The sequence below is a fragment of the Egretta garzetta genome, unplaced genomic scaffold, assembly GCF_000687185.1.
Source record: "Egretta garzetta isolate BGI_Z169 unplaced genomic scaffold, ASM68718v1 scaffold210, whole genome shotgun sequence".
Classification (NCBI taxonomy): Eukaryota; Metazoa; Chordata; class Aves; order Pelecaniformes; family Ardeidae; genus Egretta; species Egretta garzetta.
Genome location: NW_009258218.1, coordinates 825,625 through 850,329, shown reverse-complemented (window position 1 = coordinate 850,329; position 24,705 = coordinate 825,625). Strand labels below are relative to the sequence as shown.

General features: G+C 35.3%; 1 protein-coding gene across 7 annotated transcripts in view; it reads left to right on the top strand.

Annotated features, from left to right (window-relative positions):
- LOC104135121 (diacylglycerol kinase beta) overlaps positions 1 to 24,705 on the top strand; it is a 324,024-nt gene that overhangs the window by 82,760 nt on the left and 216,559 nt on the right. For 3 of the 7 annotated variants that reach the window (XM_035903197.1, XM_035903148.1, XM_035903483.1), the window contains 4 exons: positions 1,363 to 1,461; positions 11,458 to 11,490; positions 15,356 to 15,472; positions 18,612 to 18,685. In XM_035903197.1, the coding sequence (XP_035759090.1) occupies positions 1,363 to 1,461; positions 11,458 to 11,490; positions 15,356 to 15,472; positions 18,612 to 18,685 (323 nt within the window). Of the gene's footprint in view, positions 1 to 1,362; positions 1,462 to 6,174; positions 6,178 to 11,457; positions 11,491 to 15,355; positions 15,473 to 18,611; positions 18,686 to 24,705 lie in introns of all 7 variants that reach the window. The other 4 variants (XM_035903424.1, XM_009648769.2, XM_035903305.1 and 1 more) reach the window with 2 other exon arrangements.

Below are 24,705 nucleotides of genomic sequence, written 5' to 3'. Positions count from 1 at the left end.
CCAGTAAAGTTTATATACATCAGCAACTGGTACAATTTTATTGTAATTTTAATAGAGTTCATACTGACATAGTTAAATCATCTAAAGGAAAATGAGTAAGTTATTGGAAAATGTGATTTACAGATGCAGACATTGGACTACAGATTTTATAACAGCTATTGAACCTGTTGAACTAATGCTGTGTGCTACCTATTATACTAGTTAAATCACTTGTTAAATAAGAATTTTACTTCAAGATTTCCAGTATTTATTATCCTTATTATTTTTCTTTAATGCAAATATGCATATCTTCTAAAAAAATAAAATACTTACCTCTATGGGAAATGCATGTGACGTGAAGAACTTAATGTGCAGTCTATTGAATCAGTGCAGAAATAGAATCATAGAATCATTTAGGTTGGAAAAGACCTTTAAGATCGAGTCCAAAATAATATACTTTCACCAAATTTCACAATATGAAGTTGTATTTTATTGTGGCTATCTCTAATAATATTGTGAAGTATACCGATTAAATATGAATGCTTTGCATGATCCAGGCACACAATTACGCGTTTGTACTGTGTTGCTGGATATATATGTTGAAATATTTTATTTAGAGACATTTGAATTGGGTTAAATACTAAAATATCAATAAGAACTCTTGATTCCTAATGCAAAATACTTCGATAAATATTATTTGTTGGTATTTTATGTTGATGTTATATACACATTTTTCTCTTCCATCTTTTTAACAATACAGAAGTAAGCCAATGCTCTTTCAGTCTGCAGACCCGAGGATATTCTTTCCATGTTTTTAGAGTAGAACTCTTCTCATGGCTTTCAGGAAAATTGGGTGAATGAAGTAGAAAAAGGAGAATAATTCACGTTCCTCAGCAGTCAATGGAAACCTGAACACTCATTCAATCAAGACCAACATTTCCCTAGTATAGCTTAAAGCTCTTAGATATTCCTACATTATTCTCTTATATTTCATATATATTTTCATAAATATTGCAGGATTGCAATTGAATCAGTAGTGACTTTATCAGCTTCAGGTAGGAAGGAGACTTATACCAATAATGCCAAAGGCTGCCCTGAATTACCCCAGATTTCCCACTAGTAGTAGAACAGAAGTTCCTGGCTCAGTGCAAGAAGCTGTCTTCTGAAATGAAGGTTTTGATCACCAATGACACTATGCTGATGTTACTGTACTGCCATGCAATGCTCTCATTTTGTGCTGGACCACATGTGCAATTTCGTTTTCCTTGTAGTACTCTAGTAATAATAAGGTTAATTAAACTCACCCCATTCTAGGATACCCATTTTCTTAGACTGTAGTAGTAAAATGTCTAAGTTGAATCTTCATTTTCTGTCTTCCTGTAGTTGCATAACAAATGTGCTTCACATCTAAAACCTGAATGTGACTGTGGACCTTTGAAGGACCATATTTTGCCACCCACATCAATTTGCCCAGTAGTATTGGTGAGTTGTCCGTATGTTTATTTCATATGTAATCCTCTGTCATAGGTAACGGCTAAAACGATGCTGGGACTGACTGCCAGAGTATTTGTTAAATTCACAGAACTGTGTGAACTTAAACACAATGGGTAATACTGGCTGATGAGTTTATAGGCAGAAGTGTGCTTTATGCTCTGTATATTGCATTTTCCTTCATGTAAGAATGAGCTTTCTGTAGGGCATATTATAACTGAAGCTGACTCAGGTTTTATCACTTACTCAGACTGTACTTACCAGAAACTGTATAGGCAGAACACTTCTACATTTTACATCTTTTATAGATCCAGCTTCCCAGAATAATGAAGTTATTCTTATGGACAGTTTTTGCTTGGGATGCATATTGTATATCTGCAATGCTGAGGTCTCTGATCTAAGCCGGAGGTTACCTAGAATGATGACACTGGTCTTGCAGTAAGCTATGCATCAACATTATGGTATATTTTATTCTGCAGTCGTGGACAGTAAATTTCTCTGTCCACAAAAACAATAACTCAATTCAATGAAAATATAAATGCATGCTATGTGTAGGTGTTATAGAAAAGAGCTGACCAGTTTATCGTGAAAAAAGAGCTTCGGAATTAACTTATGTATTAATATATTAAATTGGATATTTTATGCTGATGAAAGTTATAGCATCATCATATTCGTAACAGAACAGATGTGTGGTCCTCTTACCTTAGGTACGTTTCATAATAAGAGTAAGAAACGCTTGAACTTAAGAAAGAATGATTTATTGCAGGGAGGAAAATCAAGAAAATATGCCTTCTAATCTTAAACCTGTTTCTGATCATTAAGAATAATATTCATGGTTATTGTAAATTACTTGTTTTCTGATTAATCCTTTTGGCTGTTTGTTTATAAATCTGCTAAGGGATGGATGCTAGACTTTGGCCCTCTACTTGAGTAAACTGGGACTATTCCATTGCTGACAATGAAGGTAAAGCAATGGAAAACTGGCTTTAATATTTATGGAATATTTTTTAATATTTTTGAAAAGTTATAAGAGTAGTTTTGTAGTTTGACTGTAATAGTATTTTGATATTACCTAGACAAGTTTTGAACAATAATTGTAAAATATTATTTTAAGTTTCTTGGATGATTACATTCTGCATTACATTATTTAATTTTCAGGATTTTAGGTCATACTTTAAAATCTAACGTAGAAATTATGATTTTGTTATTGGACTGTGTTTGTTTTATTGTTATTTATTATTTGCCATTCTTACAAACTGAATAAAGCCTCAGCATGAAATTTCATCTTCAATTATATTTGCGTAACTCCATTTTCTTTTCAGGAGAGGAAGAGGGATAGAGGAATTAAGATTTTCATTCCACAATTGGAGTTTAGTTAAGTTGTTTAGAGGATATATAAAACCACTCTAGAGCCAAATCACCCTTGAATAGGTTTGTTTTATCTGCAAATATTGAAGGCATAAGCAGAAGTAAATATGTTTTCCTGTGTCAGAATCATGTTTCAGTATTACATACTAATAATGTAACTTAAAACATGTATTTCAGCACAATGTATATTGTTAGGAATGGAAAATATATTTTACTGTAATTTAATGGGAACTTTATAATTTTGTAGTATATTTGTTCATCTAGTAGTTTCTTCCAAAAATGCATTAAAATCTTGAGTCTACTTAATGTTACAAATAATACATTGGTGACCTAGCTAATAAGAATTCCTCATAGAAATGATTGTTTACAGTGTACATATTATTTGTCTTAGTAATTTTTGAATTAGTTTCTCCCATTTCCTGTTATGGGGATTCCTTTTGAGAAACATAATACTTCCACGTGTATGAAACCAGCACTCTCAAAATGACAGCGAACCCAGTGAATGTTTACATATATCCATGTCAAAATTGTCTAAAGTTACAATAATAAGTGTGTCTGCTAATAGAAATTATGTGTTCAGACATATCAAATCTGATATACCTGACAGTGGACGGGTCTTTCACCTATAGAACATGCTTTTAGCTTCAGTGATCAGCTGAATAATAATATTCTTGTGGTGCTATATATATGTGGAAGGTAAAGAAAAGCAGATAACCACAATGCTTTCTGTACCAGGTTTATCCTTGAGTATTTTGAGGTATCAGAGAGAACCTATCTCCTTCTCTCATAAATAAGTTATAGGAGTTGTGGGAAAAGAGGAAGTTGAAAAATCTTGTATCTTTTATCTCCCAAAAGTTTTGGCCCTCCCTTCCACCTGTAACTTTGGTAGTCCAGACTTCTTCCAGAAAACTGTCAGAGTTCATCTCAGACCAAGATGCCTTTTCATAAGTCTTCCTTCAAGAGTACAGGCTAAATCCCTTCTCATCTTTTCTTTTACAGAACTAAGAACATACATATTTTTACCTTCCTTGTTCAGCATGTCTCATTTCTTCAGCCCTTGTGAAGTCCAGCCTCAACTCTTTCTGCAGAAATAAAGAGAATTTTTTCATTGCATTTCACAGCACCATGTATTATACCAGAGCTACCAAACTGGTGTCTCAGCTGCAATTTGTTGTTCAGGTCCATATGCTCTCAGTTTTTCCATTTCCTAGGTATCCATTGACATCCAAAATCAGGGCTGCAACTGTGAAGAAAAAAACCTACCATTCCTGATTGTAATATCACAAAGGGTGACATTTCTCTCCCCCCTAAACATAGCCATCTCAGCTCAGGTAACTGTTCTAAATTACTCATTTAGGGTCTCTTTAGACACAAGAGACATTCCTCTAAAATAGAGTCACTGGTATGATCCTCTCATACTGTCCCTTCTCTTAATGGATGGAGAGATAACCTAGGTGCTTGGTCATCTGCAAGTTAGAAGACCGGTCTAGGTTAAACAAGAGGGCTCACATCTTCAAAATGGCGCAAAATGGAACTTGTCACGTTACTCCAAAATACGATAAGCTATATTCTCAGCTCAAAAAGAAACCATGGGGAAGCTCATTGAGTTGATATTGTGTATAGAATGAAAGAATCATGTATCTGTCTAGATTCAATGCCATATAAAGATTTTCCGTATCTCACTGCAATACTTTTAAATGTTTTATTAAAAGGTAGTCTGTCAACTTTAGAACTAGTCCTTTTTACTTTTCTGTTTACTGTATATAAGGCTTGTTGTACGGTGAAGTTTTTTTGTTCAAGTTAAATGAGTTTTGTTATAAACTGTGTGTGCAGATCTCAAGTGATAGTCTTTTAATAGATGTCAGATACACTTTAATGTTACTCTCTTTTATTTCGGTAACGTTTTAATTAATTCATACTGATTGAATAAATGTACATTGAGACTTGTTTCCTAATGAGGGCACATTTAGAGGAAAGGTTTTGCATCATTCTGATATCCTGTGGGTAATTATATTCTAATTATATGGTGGGGGGAAAAAGTCTATAACTCAGTGCTGATATTGTTCATTGGACCCAATTAATTACATGCACATAATGAAAGTTCATGATAAGGTTGACTGGCAGTGAGTTTAAAAATCTTTAACTCAATTGAATCCTAGCCTACCAAGAGTACAGAATTAGATCATAACCAGGTTAAAAACTGGGTATTGGAATGAGATGAGTGAGTAGTGAAGAAAAAAGATTGGTCTCTCCTTATGATACAGCTTCTCTCCCCCCGCCCCTTTATAAGGCAGAAAGGGGAAATGTTTACGTACGTTTTGGCTTCTTTATTTCACGGCTTCCTTTACTTTGCTCGTTTACTGATGAACACATAGGACGTATTTATTTTTGTGGAAAATAATTAGATTTTTCTATTTCCCACAAAAATAGGTATAGTCTTGGATAATGACAAATCAACCAATAAAGGCTTACTATTTAATATATATATGTTTATTTCATAATATATGATGATTTTGAGTCTCCTAATGTTTATGTGAGTTTTACAATGAATTATTTTTTACTTAATTTCTAGTACCAGTTTTGAAAATTATAATTAAAACTGTTAATTGTGGCATAAAAAGAAAATTATGGAATAAATTGTAAAACAGAAGATACCCTGATTACGGTGTGAGCGTTACTACATGGCAGTTATCACTGTCTCCATAGTAACAAGTTTATTTCACAGGGGAAGGATCTGGTGTAATATTGAAGAAAAGAAGTGAAAGAAATAATTTAAAATTAGATGCATTTCCTTGTGTTTCAACTTACTTACAGGGACAAATTGGTCATCATGATAAAAAGTTTGGAACAACTCACAGGTTTCTTTTCTCTTGTAAATGAATTTGGCTTTTCTTTTGTCTAGTGAAGATGTGTATAACTTTCTAGGACAAAATCATTTAAGCATAAATTCTACTTATATAAATCTAGAGTATATCTAGAGAGATAATTCAGTATATATAAAATAGAGAGAATTTGTATACATCATAGAGTAAATGTGTTAATATACATCTAATATAAAAAAATTGTCACTTGAATTCATTTGACCTCTTATTTTAAAATATAAACATCTGTTTATTTTGGTGGAAGAAACAGATGTATATGATTTGGGTTTGGGTTGGCATTTTATTGTACAAGAACATAAATATTTACAATTTTTTTTTGTTTATAGCTAGTTCTATTTAGCCGTGTAATACAATATACACAGCAGATTAATAATGTTTTAGCTAAGTAATGTGCCTTATGCAACTAAACAATATACATTATGTTCTGTAGCTTCAAACTTTTGTGTAAATATAGCAAGTGTGTTGAGGTACTGGCAAAAAGTAATGCAGAAGTTAAAGTTGAAAATATTGTACAAGAATGTTTGGTATTTAGAGAGACTACATAGAATAGCTAATGGCTGTGTTATAATTGCAACATAGTTCTATAGAAGTTTTTTCCATGTCTGATAATATGTTTGTTGTGGAAATAGGTATAGTCTTGGATAATGACAAATCAACCAATAAAGGCTTACTATTTAATATATATATGTTTATTTCATAATATATGATGATTTTGAGTCTCCTAATGTTTATGTGAGTTTTACAATGAATTATTTTTTACTTAATTTCTAGTACCAGTTTTGAAAATTATAATTAAAACTGTTAATTGTGGCATAAAAAGAAAATTATGGAATAAATTGTAAAACAGAAGATACCCTGATTACGGTGTGAGCGTTACTACATGGCAGTTATCACTGTCTCCATAGTAACAAGTTTATTTCACAGGGGAAGGATCTGGTGTAATATTGAAGAAAAGAAGTGAAAGAAATAATTTAAAATTAGATGCATTTCCTTGTGTTTCAACTTACTTACAGGGACAAATTGGTCATCATGATAAAAAGTTTGGAACAACTCACAGGTTTCTTTTCTCTTGTAAATGAATTTGGCTTTTCTTTTGTCTAGTGAAGATGTGTATAACTTTCTAGGACAAAATCATTTAAGCATAAATTCTACTTATATAAATCTAGAGTATATCTAGAGAGATAATTCAGTATATATAAAATAGAGAGAATTTGTATACATCATAGAGTAAATGTGTTAATATACATCTAATATAAAAAAATTGTCACTTGAATTCATTTGACCTCTTATTTTAAAATATAAACATCTGTTTATTTTGGTGGAAGAAACAGATGTATATGATTTGGGTTTGGGTTGGCATTTTATTGTACAAGAACATAAATATTTACAATTTTTTTTTGTTTATAGCTAGTTCTATTTAGCCGTGTAATACAATATACACAGCAGATTAATAATGTTTTAGCTAAGTAATGTGCCTTATGCAACTAAACAATATACATTATGTTCTGTAGCTTCAAACTTTTGTGTAAATATAGCAAGTGTGTTGAGGTACTGGCAAAAAGTAATGCAGAAGTTAAAGTTGAAAATATTGTACAAGAATGTTTGGTATTTAGAGAGACTACATAGAATAGCTAATGGCTGTGTTATAATTGCAACATAGTTCTATAGAAGTTTTTTCCATGTCTGATAATATGTTTGTTGTGGTTTAACCCCAGACGGCAACTAAGCCCCACACAGACTCTCGCTTACTCCCCCCCGGTGGGATGGGGGATAGAATCAGAAGAGTAAAAGTGAGAAAACTCACGGGTTGAGAGAAAGACAGTTCAATAGGTAAAGCAAAAGCTGCACGTACAAGCAAAGCAATGCAAGGAATTCATTCACTGCTTCCCATGGGCAGGCAGGTGTTCAGCCATCCCCAGGGAGGCAGGGCTCCATCACGCTTAATGGTTACTTGGGAAGACAGACGCCATCACTCTGAACGTGTTCCCCCCCCCTTCCTTCTTCCTCCCCCTCTACCTTTATATGCTGAGCATGACATCATATGGTTTGGAATATCCCTTTGGTCAGTTGGGGTCAGCTGTCCCAGCTGTGTCCCCTTCCCAGCTTCTTGTGCCCGCTGGTGGGGTGGGGTGAGAGGCAGAAAAGGCCTTGATGCTGTGTGAGCACTGCTCAGCAGTAACGAAAACATCCCTGTGTTATCTGGCACAAATCCAAAACACAGCCCCATACTGGCTACTGTGAAGAAAATTAACTCTATCCCAGCCAAAGCCAGGAGAATGTTTTACTAATACTATTTTTATAAGGCCACAAAAATTATTTGAGGGCTGGAGCACCTCTTCTGCAAGGACGGGCTGAGAGAGTTGGGCTTGTTCAGCCTGGAGAAGAGAAGGCTGTGAGGAGACCTGATTGTGGCCTTTCAGTACTTAAAGGGAGCCTATAGGAAAGATGGGGGCAATCTTTTTAGCAAGGCCTGCTGTGACAGGACAAGGGGTAATTGTTTTAAACTAATACAGGGTAGATTTAGACTGGATATAAGGAAGAAATTCTTTACAATGAGGGTGGTGGAACACTGGAAGGTGTTGCCCAGAGAGGTAGAGGGGGCCCCATCCCTGGAAGCATTCAAGACCAGGTTGGATGGGGCTCTGAGCAACCTGATCTGGTTAAGGATGTCCCTGCTCACTGCAGGGGCGTTGGACTAGATGACCTCTAAAGGTCCCTTCCAACCTAAAGCGTTCTGTGACTCTATTTTCCTGTGAGGTAGGTAGATGTTACTCACATAAGAAAGAAGAGATGTAGAAAGAGAAAAAGGGAATTAGCAGTAGCTGGTTGAAGAATGAGCTTTCTTAACCCCTTTGCCAGTTTTTAATCCTAAAATGATACTTCTGGTTTTATTGTAGTAGAGATCAGTTTTAACTCAGTTGAATCCAACCTCGACATAGAGCGCAGAAAGTCAGTGCAGTGTGTAAGCATTTGTATGAGCAACTTGATCCTTTGTAGTTGAGTACTAGCCTTATTCTGAGTTTCTGAACAAGATACTATAAAAAACCCGCATTTATTTGAATACATGTGCTTCTATGGGGGGGAATTTAAGTCTGGTTGTTGAATGTTAGGTAATGACATAGCAATTGAAACAGATTTAAAAACCAAAACAAAACACCTTTTTCCTTTTCAGTTGTTTATCATATTGTGGATTCAGTTCTCTGAGAATCTAAAACAGACTTGAAATATAATGGTGTGCTTATCTACACTAAGAGCTTTTTCATTTCTTTGAAGTCAGAAGGAAATTAATAATTGCCCTGGAGGAAAATGTATCTTCCTAACTAATTATCTGCTCGGCAAACACAGTTCAATGTTAAAATAATAAGATGCTGATAAACTGAAATGGCAGCCGTTCAATCATTTTAAGTTATACCTAGTTGCCTGCCCACAACTCATCACTACTGTCCATTCCTAAGTTCACTCCTTACATCCTCTCTCATCGGAGTTAAACATGTTTTTATTTTCAAAATTCTTTTCCAACTCTTTGGTCTTTTTTGGATGATGTATATAATTGCCTGCTATAGCTCAGATCCATTTTAGGTTGCAAATTAAATTAGAAGTCTTGAGCCCTACTGTTGGTGTATGTTGATGCATATGTTGAATGGGTACAAGGCGAGTTATCTTCAGCCAACTAAATGAACTAAGGCCAAGACACTAAATGAGAAATACTTCATTGTGATTTTGGTGTGTAATTCTTTACACCTTTATTAAGACATATTAAACAATTTAAATAATGTGTGTGTGTGTATATATATAAAGTTATCATATAGCGATTCCTTGTTCAGAACAGTCTTGTGGTCAGCTATTTCAGAAGGTATTCTCAAATGACATCGTCTCCATTCCAGCATTGTATTTCTCATGTATTTTGGCTACTAGTATTATGGGTGACAAAATACCTCATTCTGATTGATATAATTTGATTATTTTTATTTTTTTTTTAGCAGAAGCAAATGTTTCTGTCAAGACAGCTCTCAGATAAAGTAGAAGCCTTACCTTTCTTCTATAATATGGGCATGCGCAGGTCATTGGACAGTATTTTTGCTAGTGAATTGGTTGCTAATCTTGTCCACGGGATGACTTTTAGCTTCAGCCCATGAATGTAGAGCTGGGATTTATGCTACAGCTCTGTGAGCTTTGAAGGCAGCATGTGATGTCCTAATATTGGACCTTCTGATTAGTATGTACACAGGGTTAGAGCTGGAAATGAGGAAAAAATGTTATAAAGTAAATTTTCAAAATATTTTTGCAGAGCTAAATCATAGTTAGTTGGATGTGATATCTAATAGATATTGCAGGTAGATTGCTCCCCAGGGTTTTGGCATCATGGTGGTAGTGTTTTTGCAGTTTTCAGGGTGTCTGAATCTTTGATTCTCTTTGGTTATTGTGTAACTATGGACAGAAATTGCATTAAATTGAATTTTTTTAAGCAAGGTCTTGAATACAATATAGGTTTACAAAATGACAGTCTAGGAGTACCTATTCTAATTTTTCACTGTGTATTAATGCAAAGGTTTTGCATCCCTTGGAGATTCCCATGTCATTAAACAAAATAGCACTAAGAAATCATGGAGCAACCTTCCTCCAAGTTCCTTAAAAAAACCCTAAAGCATCAGTTTGGTATTCAAGTCACATATTTAAACTTCCATGGCCTTCATCCTGCAAACATTTGAGGATACCCTTGCACGGTATTCCGTGCATTCCATCTGATCTTGCATAACCAGATTTCCCTGATCAGTATCTTTCAATCTCAAGTTCCAGAGGTCTAAAATAAGATATTTTTTAATAACTGTTTCAGTTTATGCATATTAACATAGAATATGGTTCTCTCCTTATGCACCCCCATCCCTGAGCTGGGCTTTAGGGTATATGCCTCGTCTGAAATCATATAGTATAAAAGAGGTAATTACCATACAGAAGTTTTCAAGCCTTACTTGACAAACTGTGTAAAGGTATTAACCACTCACTAATGGCTTTACAATCCTATTTAATGTATAAATGAATAAATTGTTGTCTAATGTCTAAAAAATTGTTTTAAATAATCTCAGTTGTGTATGAAATAATCCAGAAAAATACATTTGCACTTATTGATTAAGAGACAAGGTGAGAAAAAGCAATTTATGCTGAATTGGCCCTGGATTCTGTGTCAGCAGTTAAAATGTAAAGAGGTAACTACTTAGTAAGCCATTAGTTACTATTAATCTGTTATACCAGCTATGATAGAGTATGCTATTTCTTAATGTCAGTATTTTGTGTAAAGGAAAAGACTGTAAAGAAAGAGTACAAATACTTTTTGAGGATGAATGTTGTATAGCTTGTCAATTGTACTAGAAGAAAGCTTTTTAAATAAGATTCCTTGCTTTGGATGAGGATTCAAGGACTTGAAAGATAAAATAAAAAGAATACTCCCCAGGTACCAAGCATCTCTCTTTACTATTTGAAAGATTATAGTCCTCAGGTTTTCTAATATTTTTAGCTGGTGATAAAATGATCCCACACATACTTCCCAGAATATAAATTATATAATGTGACAGGCAAAACATTGGGGGAGTGCGTTTGTGCAAATATGTAAAAAAGCACCGTGTACGTTTGTTGTTAAGCACAGCTGCTGGAAGGTAACGTTTCTTGTGAACGCTCTCTCCATGCCCCTTGCCCTCCCAGCTGTTCGGTGTTGCAGTCTAACATTCTCTTCTTCCAACAGACGCTACCCACTTTAGGAGGTTTGCTCCCTGAGGTGCGTAACGGGAGGCATCCATGTACACACAAGTACTAACGGATCATGATATTGTACATTCTTCTTGCTATAAAAGTGCATTTTGGGGCTGAACTAAAAACCTAGACATGGTATTCTGTGTTGGCATTTGAAAGGCCCTGTCTTATTTATCAGTTCTTTTTTTTCTTATTTGGATGAATAAGAGACAGATACAATTGAATAGTTCTTATCTGACAGTGATTTCTCTGGAGCAATACTGAATGGTAGTAGCTCCAGTTAATAGATATTGTCTTCAAAGTGGGAGTTCAAGGGGAGAAAAGAAGGCATGAGAGGTGCAAAAAATGGGTGGAAAAAAAAATTTGTTGTGGTAAGTACTATTTTGAAACATAAGTGCCCCGGCACATACCAAAAGAACAGAAAAGCTTGATTCTTGGAGCCATCAAAATGTACAATAGCTTTTAAAATGCTGTATTCAGTATCTCTATCAACCTCATGCATGCCCACTAAACAAAATGGTTCACAGATACATTTATCATTTTGTATGCTTGAATTAACAAGATATTAAATACAGCACAGCTGTTGTAGAAACATTTCTTACCCGGATAAATAAATTTTTGCATTTTGTAAAACCATTTATTCAATGCATGTCAAATTTGTCTTAACGTTGCTACAATTTGTAGACTATTATCCACAGGTGATTTTATTAAACTGTTATTATCTCATAAAAAAATGACACTGTTTAGTTACTGACACTTTTGAATAGCTTAGTAATGTTACAGTTCCTGAAAGTAAGTTATTCAGTCATGTACGACTGGATTAGAAAGCCAGCTTTCTATTTTGTATATAAAACAAAGTATCTGTGCAAGAACATTTAAAAGAGATTTTTTTTTTTTTTTTATAAACTGGCAACTCTTTTTGTGTTCCACTAATAGATTTATTCAGTAGAATTAAGATACATGTATTATATTATTTCAAACAAACTGTAAGTCAGATCCTCTCTAGTATAACACATATCTAAAAATTATAGGATATATAATTCTAGGAAATCTGGAATCTCCTATCAGCTTCTTCAGAAATGTTTCAGAGAGCACTGTTGGTACATGTGGTGACATGTATTGTGGTATCATATGTATATAACATGGGTGACACAAAATGCTGTATTAGTCCTTTCTTCAAAAATCATCATTGAAGGAAGCAGACCTTCAATGATAATGAGGTCAAGTATCCATATTTGATCTTTTTAATAACACTGTAGACAATTCTGTGTCATGAATACAGTTTTTTCTTTGTATTGTATGAGGTGTGTGGTCTAATCTTGTGTAGTCACTGCTTAGGAGAAGCTGTCTTTGTCTGGGAGTCAAGCAAATGGTTTTGCTTATAGGACAGGTAGCACAAATTGGAGAAGGAAGGTTGCTGATGCAGCAGTCATAGGGCCAGGGCCAGCTGAGGGTATTTGCTGCTATCTGTATTGTGCTGGAACAAAAAAAAAAACAAAAACACAAAAACAAAAAAAAACCCAAAACACCAAAAAACCCCCATATCCAAAACTTTGCTTGAGGTAATTGCTAATGCATTTTGCTGGTGAATGATTGATAACAGCAGGTTTGGGCACTGTGGTAAGCATCCTTTATGTAAAGACTATTCTCAGCAGTGTATAAATGCTTTTCCTCTAAGTAATAGCATGATATATGCAAGATTTTTAGCACCACACTTTATAAGTAGGCCTTGTTTGAACAGTGGTTTTTTTAACCTCTCTAAATGCATGTACTCAGTGTGCTAGATCTGTTCTTTTCTGTTACCTTTTTCTTTGAACTATCACAAATACGTTGTTTAGCTTAAAATTTTTCTGAACTTTTAAAAATTTCTCTCCTCTGAATTTTGTTAGAAATCAGGGGGGTTTACTGGCTGTGTCTGCATTACTGATATCTGATTTGATTTTTTTTTTTTTTTTTTTTTTTTAAAGATGTTGCAATAGCCAAAAGCCAGGTTTGGCCATAATACAAAATCCTGTCTGACATGGTGTGGTTACTTTTTATAAATGTAGTGACTTTTAAGGGTAGTTATTCACAAAGTTGTTTAAAACCCCAAAGCTGCTTCTTACATATGTAATGAAGTATGTAGCTTCCTTCATACTGAAGTCTCTTGCTCTCTATCCTTGGTACTAAACCAATACTGTTGTGTGTTAAAGTTTTTTTTGTCAGTTCACAAATGTTACTCTGTTTGGATGCCTCATCCTAGTTCTAGTTTCTAAAAATCGTCAAATAAGTGCAGAGTTGGTGATTTCTTAGGCAGTGATATGGACAGTGCTAGTCTGTGTTTTGAAGGTTAGGGTTGAGATGAATAGCTCTAATTGCTTTTACTGTTTTCTCTTTAAAGCAACAATATTGTAGTCTAGACTCTTGCACCACCTCTTGAACTGATCAAGATACTCAAAGCATCCAAGAGCTCTGTTAACTAACCTCTTAGGAATCTCACTGCATATGGGAAATAGTGTAGACTCCCCTGTTTTCTTTCTGCGGCATAGGTTTGTCTGTCCTTTCATAGGAAATGTGATCAGTTCACCACAGCTCCCCAAAGCACTTGGCTGCCCAAAGCAGCCTGGGATGACTTGGACCGCTGTTTGCATCAGGACTAGATTGAGGCTGTGTCAGTCTGCAAATTTAAGGAAACCAAAGATGGTATAAAACCAGTGACAGTCCATGTCTGTGTTACAGTAATACGAGGAAGGCGCTGTATTATGCTGGGACTTACTCCCTTCCTGCCAGAGAATCTGTGTCAGTGTTTCTTACCAGTTTAAACTGCTCCAGAAAGAGTGGCATGGATTAATTGCTAGTGTAATCCCTAAGGCTTTTTCAGAGGTACCACAGAGATGGATTTGGCCTGGTATGGAACGTAAATGGTAACATTTAATGAACTGCTTACTGAGTGCAGTTGCAGGGGGTGCAGCAGTGTCCTTCATGTTCCTTTCTAGTGCAGCAGCTTTGTGCCAGCCCATTCCCCTGACTAGTTTAAAGCCTCTTTACACTTGTGAAGTGAGGAAAGTGACTGGGGTGCAGTCGGGATTGGGGACACTGATTCGATTTGATAAACATCTGCTCTCTTAATTTATGGTGCATTTTTGGACAACCTAAAAGGACCTGCTGGGTGCAGTTTATAAATAGGATAAATGAGATACAAAGAGCAAGGACTGGCTTGTTTGGTTTTTTTTCCTTCATTCAGAGTTCTCTGAAATGACCTGACAACAGTTGAAAATATGATTACAGTAACATACTTCTGAGCTTTCCTTTTTCAAATAACCATCTGATTGTGCTGTCTATCAGCATCAAAAGGTGCCAGTGGCTTAGAATCTGATGTAGATTCTGGTTTCTTTCTGATACAAAATACATATTTTATAAAAAGCCACTCAGCCAATTGATTATGGTACATTTAGAGCTGGTATATTTTGCCAAAGTGGTAAAGTACTCTTGAAGCATCCAACCTTTGCTAGCAGTTAGGATTCAATTTTGATCAATTACTGATCTCTTATCAATGTGCTTATTAAGCAATCCAGTATTTTGTATGATTGGCTTTCAAGTTTCAGAATGCCATCCGGGTGATGTCAGATTATCTTTTCACATCATTGCATTAATTTGTTTTGTGACTGCACACTTTTCATCCATCTATTGCCTAGTCATTATGGAATGTCCAGGCACATAGATAGATGTTATGTGAAGTGGCCAGACATTGTGTAATAACTTGACTGAGTCTCATTTTCATTAAAGCAGAATCTGACATTGCTTTCTAGTTGAAAAACAACTTTGTGGATGCACAGTCTCAGTTACAGTTGTATAGCATTACATTATGTGTTAAAATGTTCCATTTTCTCCTTTTCTCTTCTTTTTTCAAGGAAAGACAGGCAACAGTGAAAAAAGAAAAGAGTTGCCCACAGCAAATGAACAAACTAGGAGAACGGAACAAAATGCAAAGAGCAAATTCCGTCACTGTAGATGGACAAGGTCTTCAGGTGTGATTATTGTTTTTTTTTTTTTAATTTTAAGGAGATACTTCTAGGTGTATGAAGACAATGATAGGGAGCAATCCTTAAAGTGAAATATTTCCTATGCATGCACTCTTCTATTATTTCACGTTTACATATTTTAGAATACAATAATAAGGTACATTCTTCCATCATACAGGAATCCTGCAGTGCAAATCTGCTTCTTATGGGATTGGTATGAATTCCTAAGATATTAAGAGGGAGGGAAAACTAGTTCCAAAACACTTGTGTTGTGTGGTGAAGCTGAACTCAATTGTCTTGGCATCTGTCACGCAGCATTGTGTGAATTTACATTATAAATCTGAGTCTTGATAACTGTTCACCATTCTCATTTGGACCTGTTAATTAGTAGATGAATGAGGTAAACGTCAACAATTTGTCCAGGTATTTCCAAGTAGGGTATTTGGCACATCACAATTAAGAGTGGAGAGAAGCAAGGTAGTTTCAGTAATAGTGATAACTAGAATAAAAATGGAAATTTTTTCTACCTGAAAGAAAAACCTGTGTGTGTGACAAGCTAATGTTATTTTAGGGAGGATACTTAGAGGCATGAGTTCTGCCTGAACTGCTTGACTTTTTTCCCTAAAGAATGACAATTTTGAGTAAAGTCAATGTTCTCGTATATGATGCTGCTTCTTTATTTCCTCAGAAGTTAAATGATCATCATGATAACAATGTGATGATCATTTGATATACATAGTTGACTGTTCTTTGTATCTTTTGATGTGTTGCAGTTGAGGTTCAGTAAAATGTAAAAGATTCCATTACCATACATCAAATGCTATTTACCTTATAATTATTTCGTGATATACCTTACTGTGTCAGGATAGAAAGGCTTATTTTATTGTTTCATCTTTTTAGATTAGTGAAACATTCTTGTTATGGCAACTCAAAGAGAAAGAGAAAAAAACCCCAAACTCTTAGACATATGCAGTTACATGGCTGCTCTGTTGATAGTCTGGTAGAATATTACAGTGATCATTATCCATGGCTTTCAAGGTTCTCTTCCTGTTTTTACCACCTCGCAGGATGCATTGCTATTCAGATCATCTGTGACAGATAGAACATGAAGCAGAAGGGCTAGAGTATTCATTGACAGAAAGCTCAAGTTCTGTCTAATCAGGCACAGTGTGAAGAGGTGTTGTAATAAACTGGTGCTAGAGGAAGCACATGGAGTTTTCTAACTCTTGGGTGATATCTGTGCAATTCCAGTGAGCACAACTGCTCTGTAATAAATTAATTGAAAGAGACCTTATTTTGGAATTTAGTGGAATACAAACTGGTTATTAGATTTTTTTGATGGTCCTAAACCTTGTAATAGTATGTTTAAGTTTTGAAATAAAAGATTTAAAATAGAAATAAGTTCATCATTTAGCTTTTGTTGAGAAAAGCATCAAGACCAAACCTTCCTTCCATCAGACAGCAGTGAGCAGATAACTTAGTGGCAATGGAGATCTGCACGACTTAACGACAATTAATCATAGTTAAGCACATTCATCTTACTTCTTTCTAGCTAACCAGCATAATGATCAGGATTATTATTTCTAATTAGAGGAAGTAATAGATCATGTGTAACCTTAGGATGAGTCTCATTAATTAACCTGCGTCCTAAGGGATTTTAGTAGGTAGTCCATCTCTGTCACAATGAGCACCATTGGTTTACACTTAGTTCACAGGAACAAACATCATGGGAATTGGCTAAATAACTAAAATTGATTAAAACAGTAGATAAAAATTAAATATATGACAAACTTCACTATATCCTGCAATTTGATGTATGTTTCAACATACAGCACTTTACTGTAGCAATATGCTGTGACAGAGTGTGATACTGGGTTGGTTTTATGCTAGGTTTAATTCCCCTGAGTTTGCTGGAGTTTTTCCTTATTTTTTATATATATTGGTTCAGATTTGGATCCGTTATTTGTAAAGTTATGGAAGGAGTTGACACACCAGTGTCTAACACTTCTTACTAGAAGAAAAGTGCTTTTAGATGCTTGTAGGATTATATGCCTGTAGGATGCCTGTATGACTCAGCCGTTGTGTTTCTTGGGTTCTGCCTTTAAATTACATTTTATGAAATCTTCAGCTGAAAAGATTTTGTTATTTCAAGAAATACGAAATATTCTTCACCTCTGAAGTTGTCAGTGCATGAGTTTGGAGATGCTGACTTTGAACTCTTAATATGCTTTTAAACATTCTAGGATTGATATATGTCTAAGAGCGATATTTTGTAATATGGATAGACTAGCTGTATGGTTTAGAAACGTATTAGAGAGAGATCATTGGATGTAACTCTTTTATGTTCTTCAAAGTCTATGGAGCAAAGGAAGTGAACACTCACGTCTTAAAGTATCTGAAAGTGCAGACTAACACTATTACCTTGAAGGAGGGTGTTCGGTTGTAAAGCTGAAAGTTAATGTGAACGTGAAAAACTTCCCATGCACAAAAGAATTAAAAAACCATAGTAGAAGTCATTGTTTTCTTCAATATCTACTCCTCTCCATTCTTTTCCTCAGGCTTGTCCTTCTTCCACGTTTTCTCCACTACTTTTTTAAGTTTTCCAGCTTTCTAAGGTGTTTAAAGGAGATCATGTTTGTTACATTTTAAGAGGTGTGTGATTTCATATCATATCAAACATTGCAGGTTTCTGTTACTTAAAAAAAAAATATTCCATCAAGTTTAAAATTTCATATAGCTATATTTGACCTTTATAGTGGAGTGTCATTTCTCACTACAAAATACAGTTTCTTCATAGCTCTTTTCATAGGAAATTATAGCCAGAATCAGTCATGCATTTCTTGCATTTAAAGTTTTTTTCTCTATTGATGGGTGTAACATATATATATATATATATTTCAATGGAATTATTGGTTAAAATGGCATCACAGCTGTAAGACAGACAGCTAGCGTTAAAAAAAAAAAAAATCGCAATTTGTGGCAAATTAATGAAGTGAGGATTATTGCAAATTATGGAATTGCTTCCAGCTGGATTACATAGCATAACATAGAGTTTGCATTAAGCTTTTTGTTTTCTGTCTACTATAGGAAAAAATGAATGCAACACACAGCATTAATGAGTGGCTGTGTTATTCCCTTCTTTTAGATCACTCCAGTTCCAGGCACTCATCCACTTTTAGTTTTTGTCAATCCTAAAAGTGGTGGGAAACAAGGAGAAAGGTAAGGTTTATTTTATCTTTTTTTCCCCTCTCTCTCTCTCTTCTGATCTCTGTGATATGTTTAAAAGTGAACATTAAAAGTTTATATATGAAAAGAAATCCAACATTTTATACTGTTATGCCTCACATTTGAACACCCAATTGCCCTGTTTAGAAGAGATACACGCTAGCATATAGTTACAAATTCTGCAGTTAAAAAGTAGAACGATTTTATACAACAGTCTCATTTCACATCAGAAAAAGTAGCTATGTTCAGTGTATGGTTTTGTGTGATTTTCATGAAGATGTGAGTTGCTATATTTTGCATTGCAACTTTGAAGTTGTAACAGTTTTCTTTTAATATCTGTAATAATTATGCAGACAGGCCAACAATTTGAATTGGACATTTTCTAATGTATGACTTGCCTTTCCAAGACTTAGTGAGATTTAGACTTTCTGTAAGATTTTCCTACAGTGAAGAAACCTTTGGATTTCCATAGATAGGAAACATTCTAACAATCCAGTTCAAGTCCAATCACACAAACTTTAAAGACGTGCTTAATTTTATATATGTCAGTAATTATATTGGTTTAAATTCAAAATGCCTTAAGTTTATGTTTAAATGTTAGTGCATCAGAGGCATGATAAAACAGGTAAGAAGCATTCTTCTCCTACTTTGTCCATCAAACTCAGGCAGAAATGTTGAATTAGATACACCCTGAGCAGATTTTTCTTAAGAATCACAGACGCTAACTGTATGGCCATTTTTGATCTTCACATAAATCCCCAAATTTTTGTAGCCTAGCTTACAATATCAGTGCTGTAATTTGTCCTTCAGGTCTTGAAAAAGGTTACAGTCTTTTGGCCAAGATCAGGCTGACGATGACACCTCTGTATACTGGGTGACGTGGGTACCCAAAAGCACAAGAGGAGGGGTCCAGTGTGTTTCTAAAGCTCAGAACCAAGCAAGTAAACTGCAAGTGGGTCAGCTTTCCCTATCTCTTCCCTACTGCCTCCGTTAGATCACTTCTTTCAGTGTCCCTTAAAGTGTACTGACAAAAGGGACAAAAGCCTGCAGAGGAGTTGTTAGAGGAATTCGCAGAGCTGAAGCACATTTAACCAAAACTGCACTCGAAGACCCCTGAGAGAACAGGTTATAATTTAGGAGCTGATTATGTAGTCCCTGGACTGGTATACCTAGATACCAGCGGTGTCAACAACGCTAGTTGTGTCAAAGGCAGTTCATGATCTAAAAGATTAAGTCTAAACAGTTTCAAGAACATGCCTTTGCAATCACAAGAATATGAGCATTCATGTTTCAGACACAGTAGGGGTGTGAGCTAGCCCTGGTCTTCTGTGCAGTCAGGGGCATTGTGGAAGATAACACACTAGCATACAGCTTGACTTTTTTGTAGTGCAGATACGAAGTGAGTAGATCAGGGATCCAGTGTGGAATTATGTGAGAGGCAGGTTAGAGAGCTGCACTTACATATTAGTTATAACCTAGAAACAATTTAATGAAATGCTGTTTCACAGCTTTCAGCTTCCAGCTCATAATTGGTCTCAAGTGTTACTCTCTGAATGGGCTTAATGCATGAGGGATGTCATTTAATGTTAGATATTCTCCAGAGTAAAAGCAAGTTTAAAACCTGATCCCCTTCCCAAGCGCCTATTCCCATTCACGTCTTGCAGTCTGACACGTCTCAGTTTATGTTAATGCAACTGTTACTGAGGCCGAGCAGATCACAGGAATGATTTGAATTTAAAAAATGAATGCCTTATACACGCTTCATTCACTAACGCCATTACCTACAAGTGTCATTACACAATGAAGTGTATAACATGAGGGCATCCACCAGCAGCTGAGTATAGTGAAGTATGAGAACCTCTTAAATTGGCTTTGATGCCACACAAAATAAAATGTTAAATTGCATACTAATATGTCAAGGTTGCACTCAATATTTCTGTGTTAGGAGGAGCACATCAAAAGGTCAACTGCATAGTCATGTAGACATATCTCAAGTCATTCGCCGGCAGGAGATAATATCTCATGGTTAGATCTAAAACTAGATTCAGAAAGGTTAAAAAAAGGATTACTCTTCTGCGTATGGACTATTTTATGAGAAGGGGTTTTGCCCTCTGCCTTTTAGGTGTTAATGTTTCATATCAATAGCAGTAACATAATAAAATTATAAAATAAGAGTGTGTATTAACTTGAAGATTTAATCTAAGGGATGAAAACATTTTCAGGGAACAATAATATTAAACTTTTTAAACTTTTCTTTGTTTTTTGCTGGCTGCTCTATAGTTAGTAACCAGCAAGAGAGGAATCCCATGTTCCCATCCCCCTGCTATTTTTGTGGCAGTTATGTCGTGAAAAGTAAAATCACAGAACATCAAAGACATAAATAACTTTGTAAAATGCACAGTTATACTGATTCAAGTCAGACTTTTTGATTATAGTGATTTTTTTAATTTGGTCAGGTTATAAGAGGCTAGGAGTAGAGGATAAGCTGTAAAAAAAGTAAGATTTCCACATCAGTGAGGGGGAAAAAAACCCAAACCACAACCTACTAATTTGTGTAGATGAGAATTTCATTATCTTGACTCATTCAGATTAAGGTGATCTTTTACTGGAAGCTATTCTTTAGTCTTTACTTAGGATTTTCTGTATTTGAGAGATCATGGTGAATGAAGTTATGATTTCTAATTGACTTTCATTGAATACAGAAAGGTTATTGCAGATACTGTCAAGACTCCAGTGTTCCCACAGTTCCCCGTATGAGACTTTATGCATTGCCATATGGTAACCCAGCCCATTTCATTGCCCTTAGACTTGGAGAGAGTGTATGCATCCATCTGACAACCAGTTGAATAAATGCACTCTCCCAATAATACTCTGTCATTTCCTTTTGTATTTTGTAATTTTTTTTTCAAATCTCTCAAATGCAAAGGAAAAGAACTGAAGATTGCTTTAAGGTAAAAAATTTAGGTGCCTTAGTTTTGGGGTTTGGATGTTGGAACAGAAGGGTGGGGGGAAAAAATGGATATGTAGAAAAAGTGCATTGAGAACACAAAAATACTTTCTCTACAACCATATCTAATTACCTTACAGATACATTTTAAAACTTCAGTTCTGTTAGAAAGCCAGAGTTTTGCAATATACGTAGTGACAAATATCATGTTCTACTTGAATAGGTTCCTCTCTTAAAAAACAATACTATGACTTTCAGATATAATTGCAAAATAAAGAACTATGAAAATAACCCAGTTATACTTTCTTCTCAATGGAGAGATTAATACTTATTGCCCATCACCTGAAGCTTAAATGTATTTACAGTTATTTGGGCTTAAATTACTTAGTACAATGGATAATACATATGCTTATAATAAAATAGAAAAAAATATAATTCAATGTTTATTAAGAAGAAAGTAGCAAATTAGAATTAATGTTGATAAGTTTAAGCCTTTCATACACCAAAAATAGATTTTAGTTAAACATGAGACTGGATGGGAGTTCAGCAAACCCCATCAGGTGTCTTCCTCAGGCTATATCACACTATAACATGTTTTCAGTGATTGTACATAAAATGGACAGTTGTGGTTAATTTCATCAGGAAAAAATTTGCAGTGCATCCATTTCCTCCTAGAGCTAACAGTCCTTTATATTGGCGTTTAAGATCTGACTAATCAAGACAACAGCTTTCAATAATCTGTGAATAGAATGCATATATTTAGTACATAATTGACAAAATAGTTTCTTTCATCAGAAAGAATATACAACAAGCATGTGGTGCTTCTAAAGACTGTTATTGTTAAGGGTAATGCTTCTCTCATAAGAGTCCTTCTAAATCATGCTGTTGTTTTGCCATACTCATTACTTTGTTTTCCACTTCCCCGTTTTCCAATTTATTTGCCTAACCAGCAGGTGAGTTTAAACAATTGTTTCCTTGACAAATGTGCGGTTGGATGCACTGGAGATCAGCTTCCGTACACTGACGTTTCCTGCTGACTCCACGTTCAGTGTCTCTGCAGTACAGGTTGATGATATATCTGACCTTTGTTGTTTTCAAATAACTTTGGTTCAGAGTGGCTCTTCCCTTCTACCCTCTGATTAATCTGTCTTTCTAAGCTTTCATTAAGCATTGAGACAAAATGCGGAAGCAGTTTCCAATGATCTTTTTCAAATGTTGGATGTCTAGGAGAGAAGATCACAAGCATTCTTTTACTTTTGGGGAGGAGTCCTCGGCTTCTTTCTTCTCTGCCATTAAGGTTAGATTAAGCCTGCACAGACCACATCTTGAAGAGTCACTCCCTAGATGGCTGAAGATGCATCCCCCCATTGGCATGAGGCACTGCTATGGCCAACTTCTTCCCCAGTGTAGTCAACTTTACTGCCAGTTTTGAATCGCCAAGGGGTTTCTGTCTGCCTGTCTTTCTTCTCTCTAAAGTAATGATCTTTTGACTTCAGAAAATAGCTTGGTCTAACTCAGCGCAAGGTGCACTCAAGAATATTTTCTTCAGCAGTAGATCTGTTTAAAGATGATCCCAGCCCTCTTGGCCACTCAGGCTGTAATTACCTGCCTTCTCAGTTGTGCTAGTGCAGCTGTTTTAGGGTTCACATGAGATCATGGGCATGATTTAAGTGAAGGGGAAAAAGTTACAATGGAGAGACTTCTCCGAGGATTTGTGTTTTAAATTGAATCTGTTCAGTTTTCCAGATCACAAAATAACCCCACAAATGGTTATGGAAACACAACTGTTTGTTGATAAACTGTAGGAACCAGCTGGAGGTGGTGGGAACAAGATATAATTTCATGAACTGGCTTTGTTCAAGAAATTGCACTCTGTAACAAAAAGCTGTGTTTTGGGGCTTTACCCACTACTTTGCCTCACGGCTTTCTCTGCACAAAGCTCCAGTCACAAGAAAACCATGTCCAATTCCTTCCTTACATGCAGTAACAAGATGTTCAGAGACATATCAGTATCAATAGACTATTTGGTACTGCAGGTATAAAATGGGAAGGGAAGGCTAAATTACTGTCCATTTCCTCATCTTGCATGTGTCATGCTCTTCTTAGGTCTAGTTACAGTTTAGTGTAAAGGCAAACATTTATAGACAGTTTCTTCCTCTTTTTTTTTTGGAGAATGTATGAATGGAGATGAACCATCAAGTTATGAATTTTACGCAGACTAGCATCCATAAATATGTTATAATAACTTAAAGTGTGATGACTCATTTGCAGTGAGTCATTATAGGGTGATTATCTGGTATTGATGTTTGACTAGTACCTATGAATGGCATGCAGTGAATTGAGTAGGATTCGATGTAATCTCTTCATTGTTGCAGGTGGACTTCTGGGTTTTGGCTAGAGATACCTAGCTCCCTTTTGATTAAGAAAGCTTTTATAGCATTTCACTGATACTTGACAACAGGACTGTGAGTGTAGGTAATGGCTAGTATGTTTTGTAGCACCAAACATTTAGGCAAACAACTCTTAAGCCTTTGGGGCTTCGTAACGATACATGACCTCGTTATGGTCAGCTACACAAATTAAATTCACTGCACTTTTGACCAGGTTAAATCCTATATGTCACTGAGAAGCAACTTACACATACTAAATAGAAAGTTAAAAATAGGATCCTTTTACATTGGTAAGATGCTGCAAAAGAAATGGAAATATACTGTGTTGTAAAGCCACTGTCAAATGTCTGATTTAGTTGTCATCATAACCATTGACAATGATGTGTGCGTGCTTGCAAAATGAAACTAGTTATTTCACATTGACTTTTTCTGTCAGGAATGGCATCAGGAATAGATTGTGTGAGTGTTTAAATACAATGCTTTATGGAGATGCTGATATCGCTAAATAATTGAGAAGTGAAGAAAATGTTCCAATTTGGCAATTTTAGAGATAATTATAAATTTGTTTGTATTCAGTATTCTTACACCTTTGTCTTCCACCTAGCCTGATAAATTATGCATTACCATTAAGGGAAAAAAAAAAAGAATTCCTCAGTGTGCACATAGATTGTGTCTAG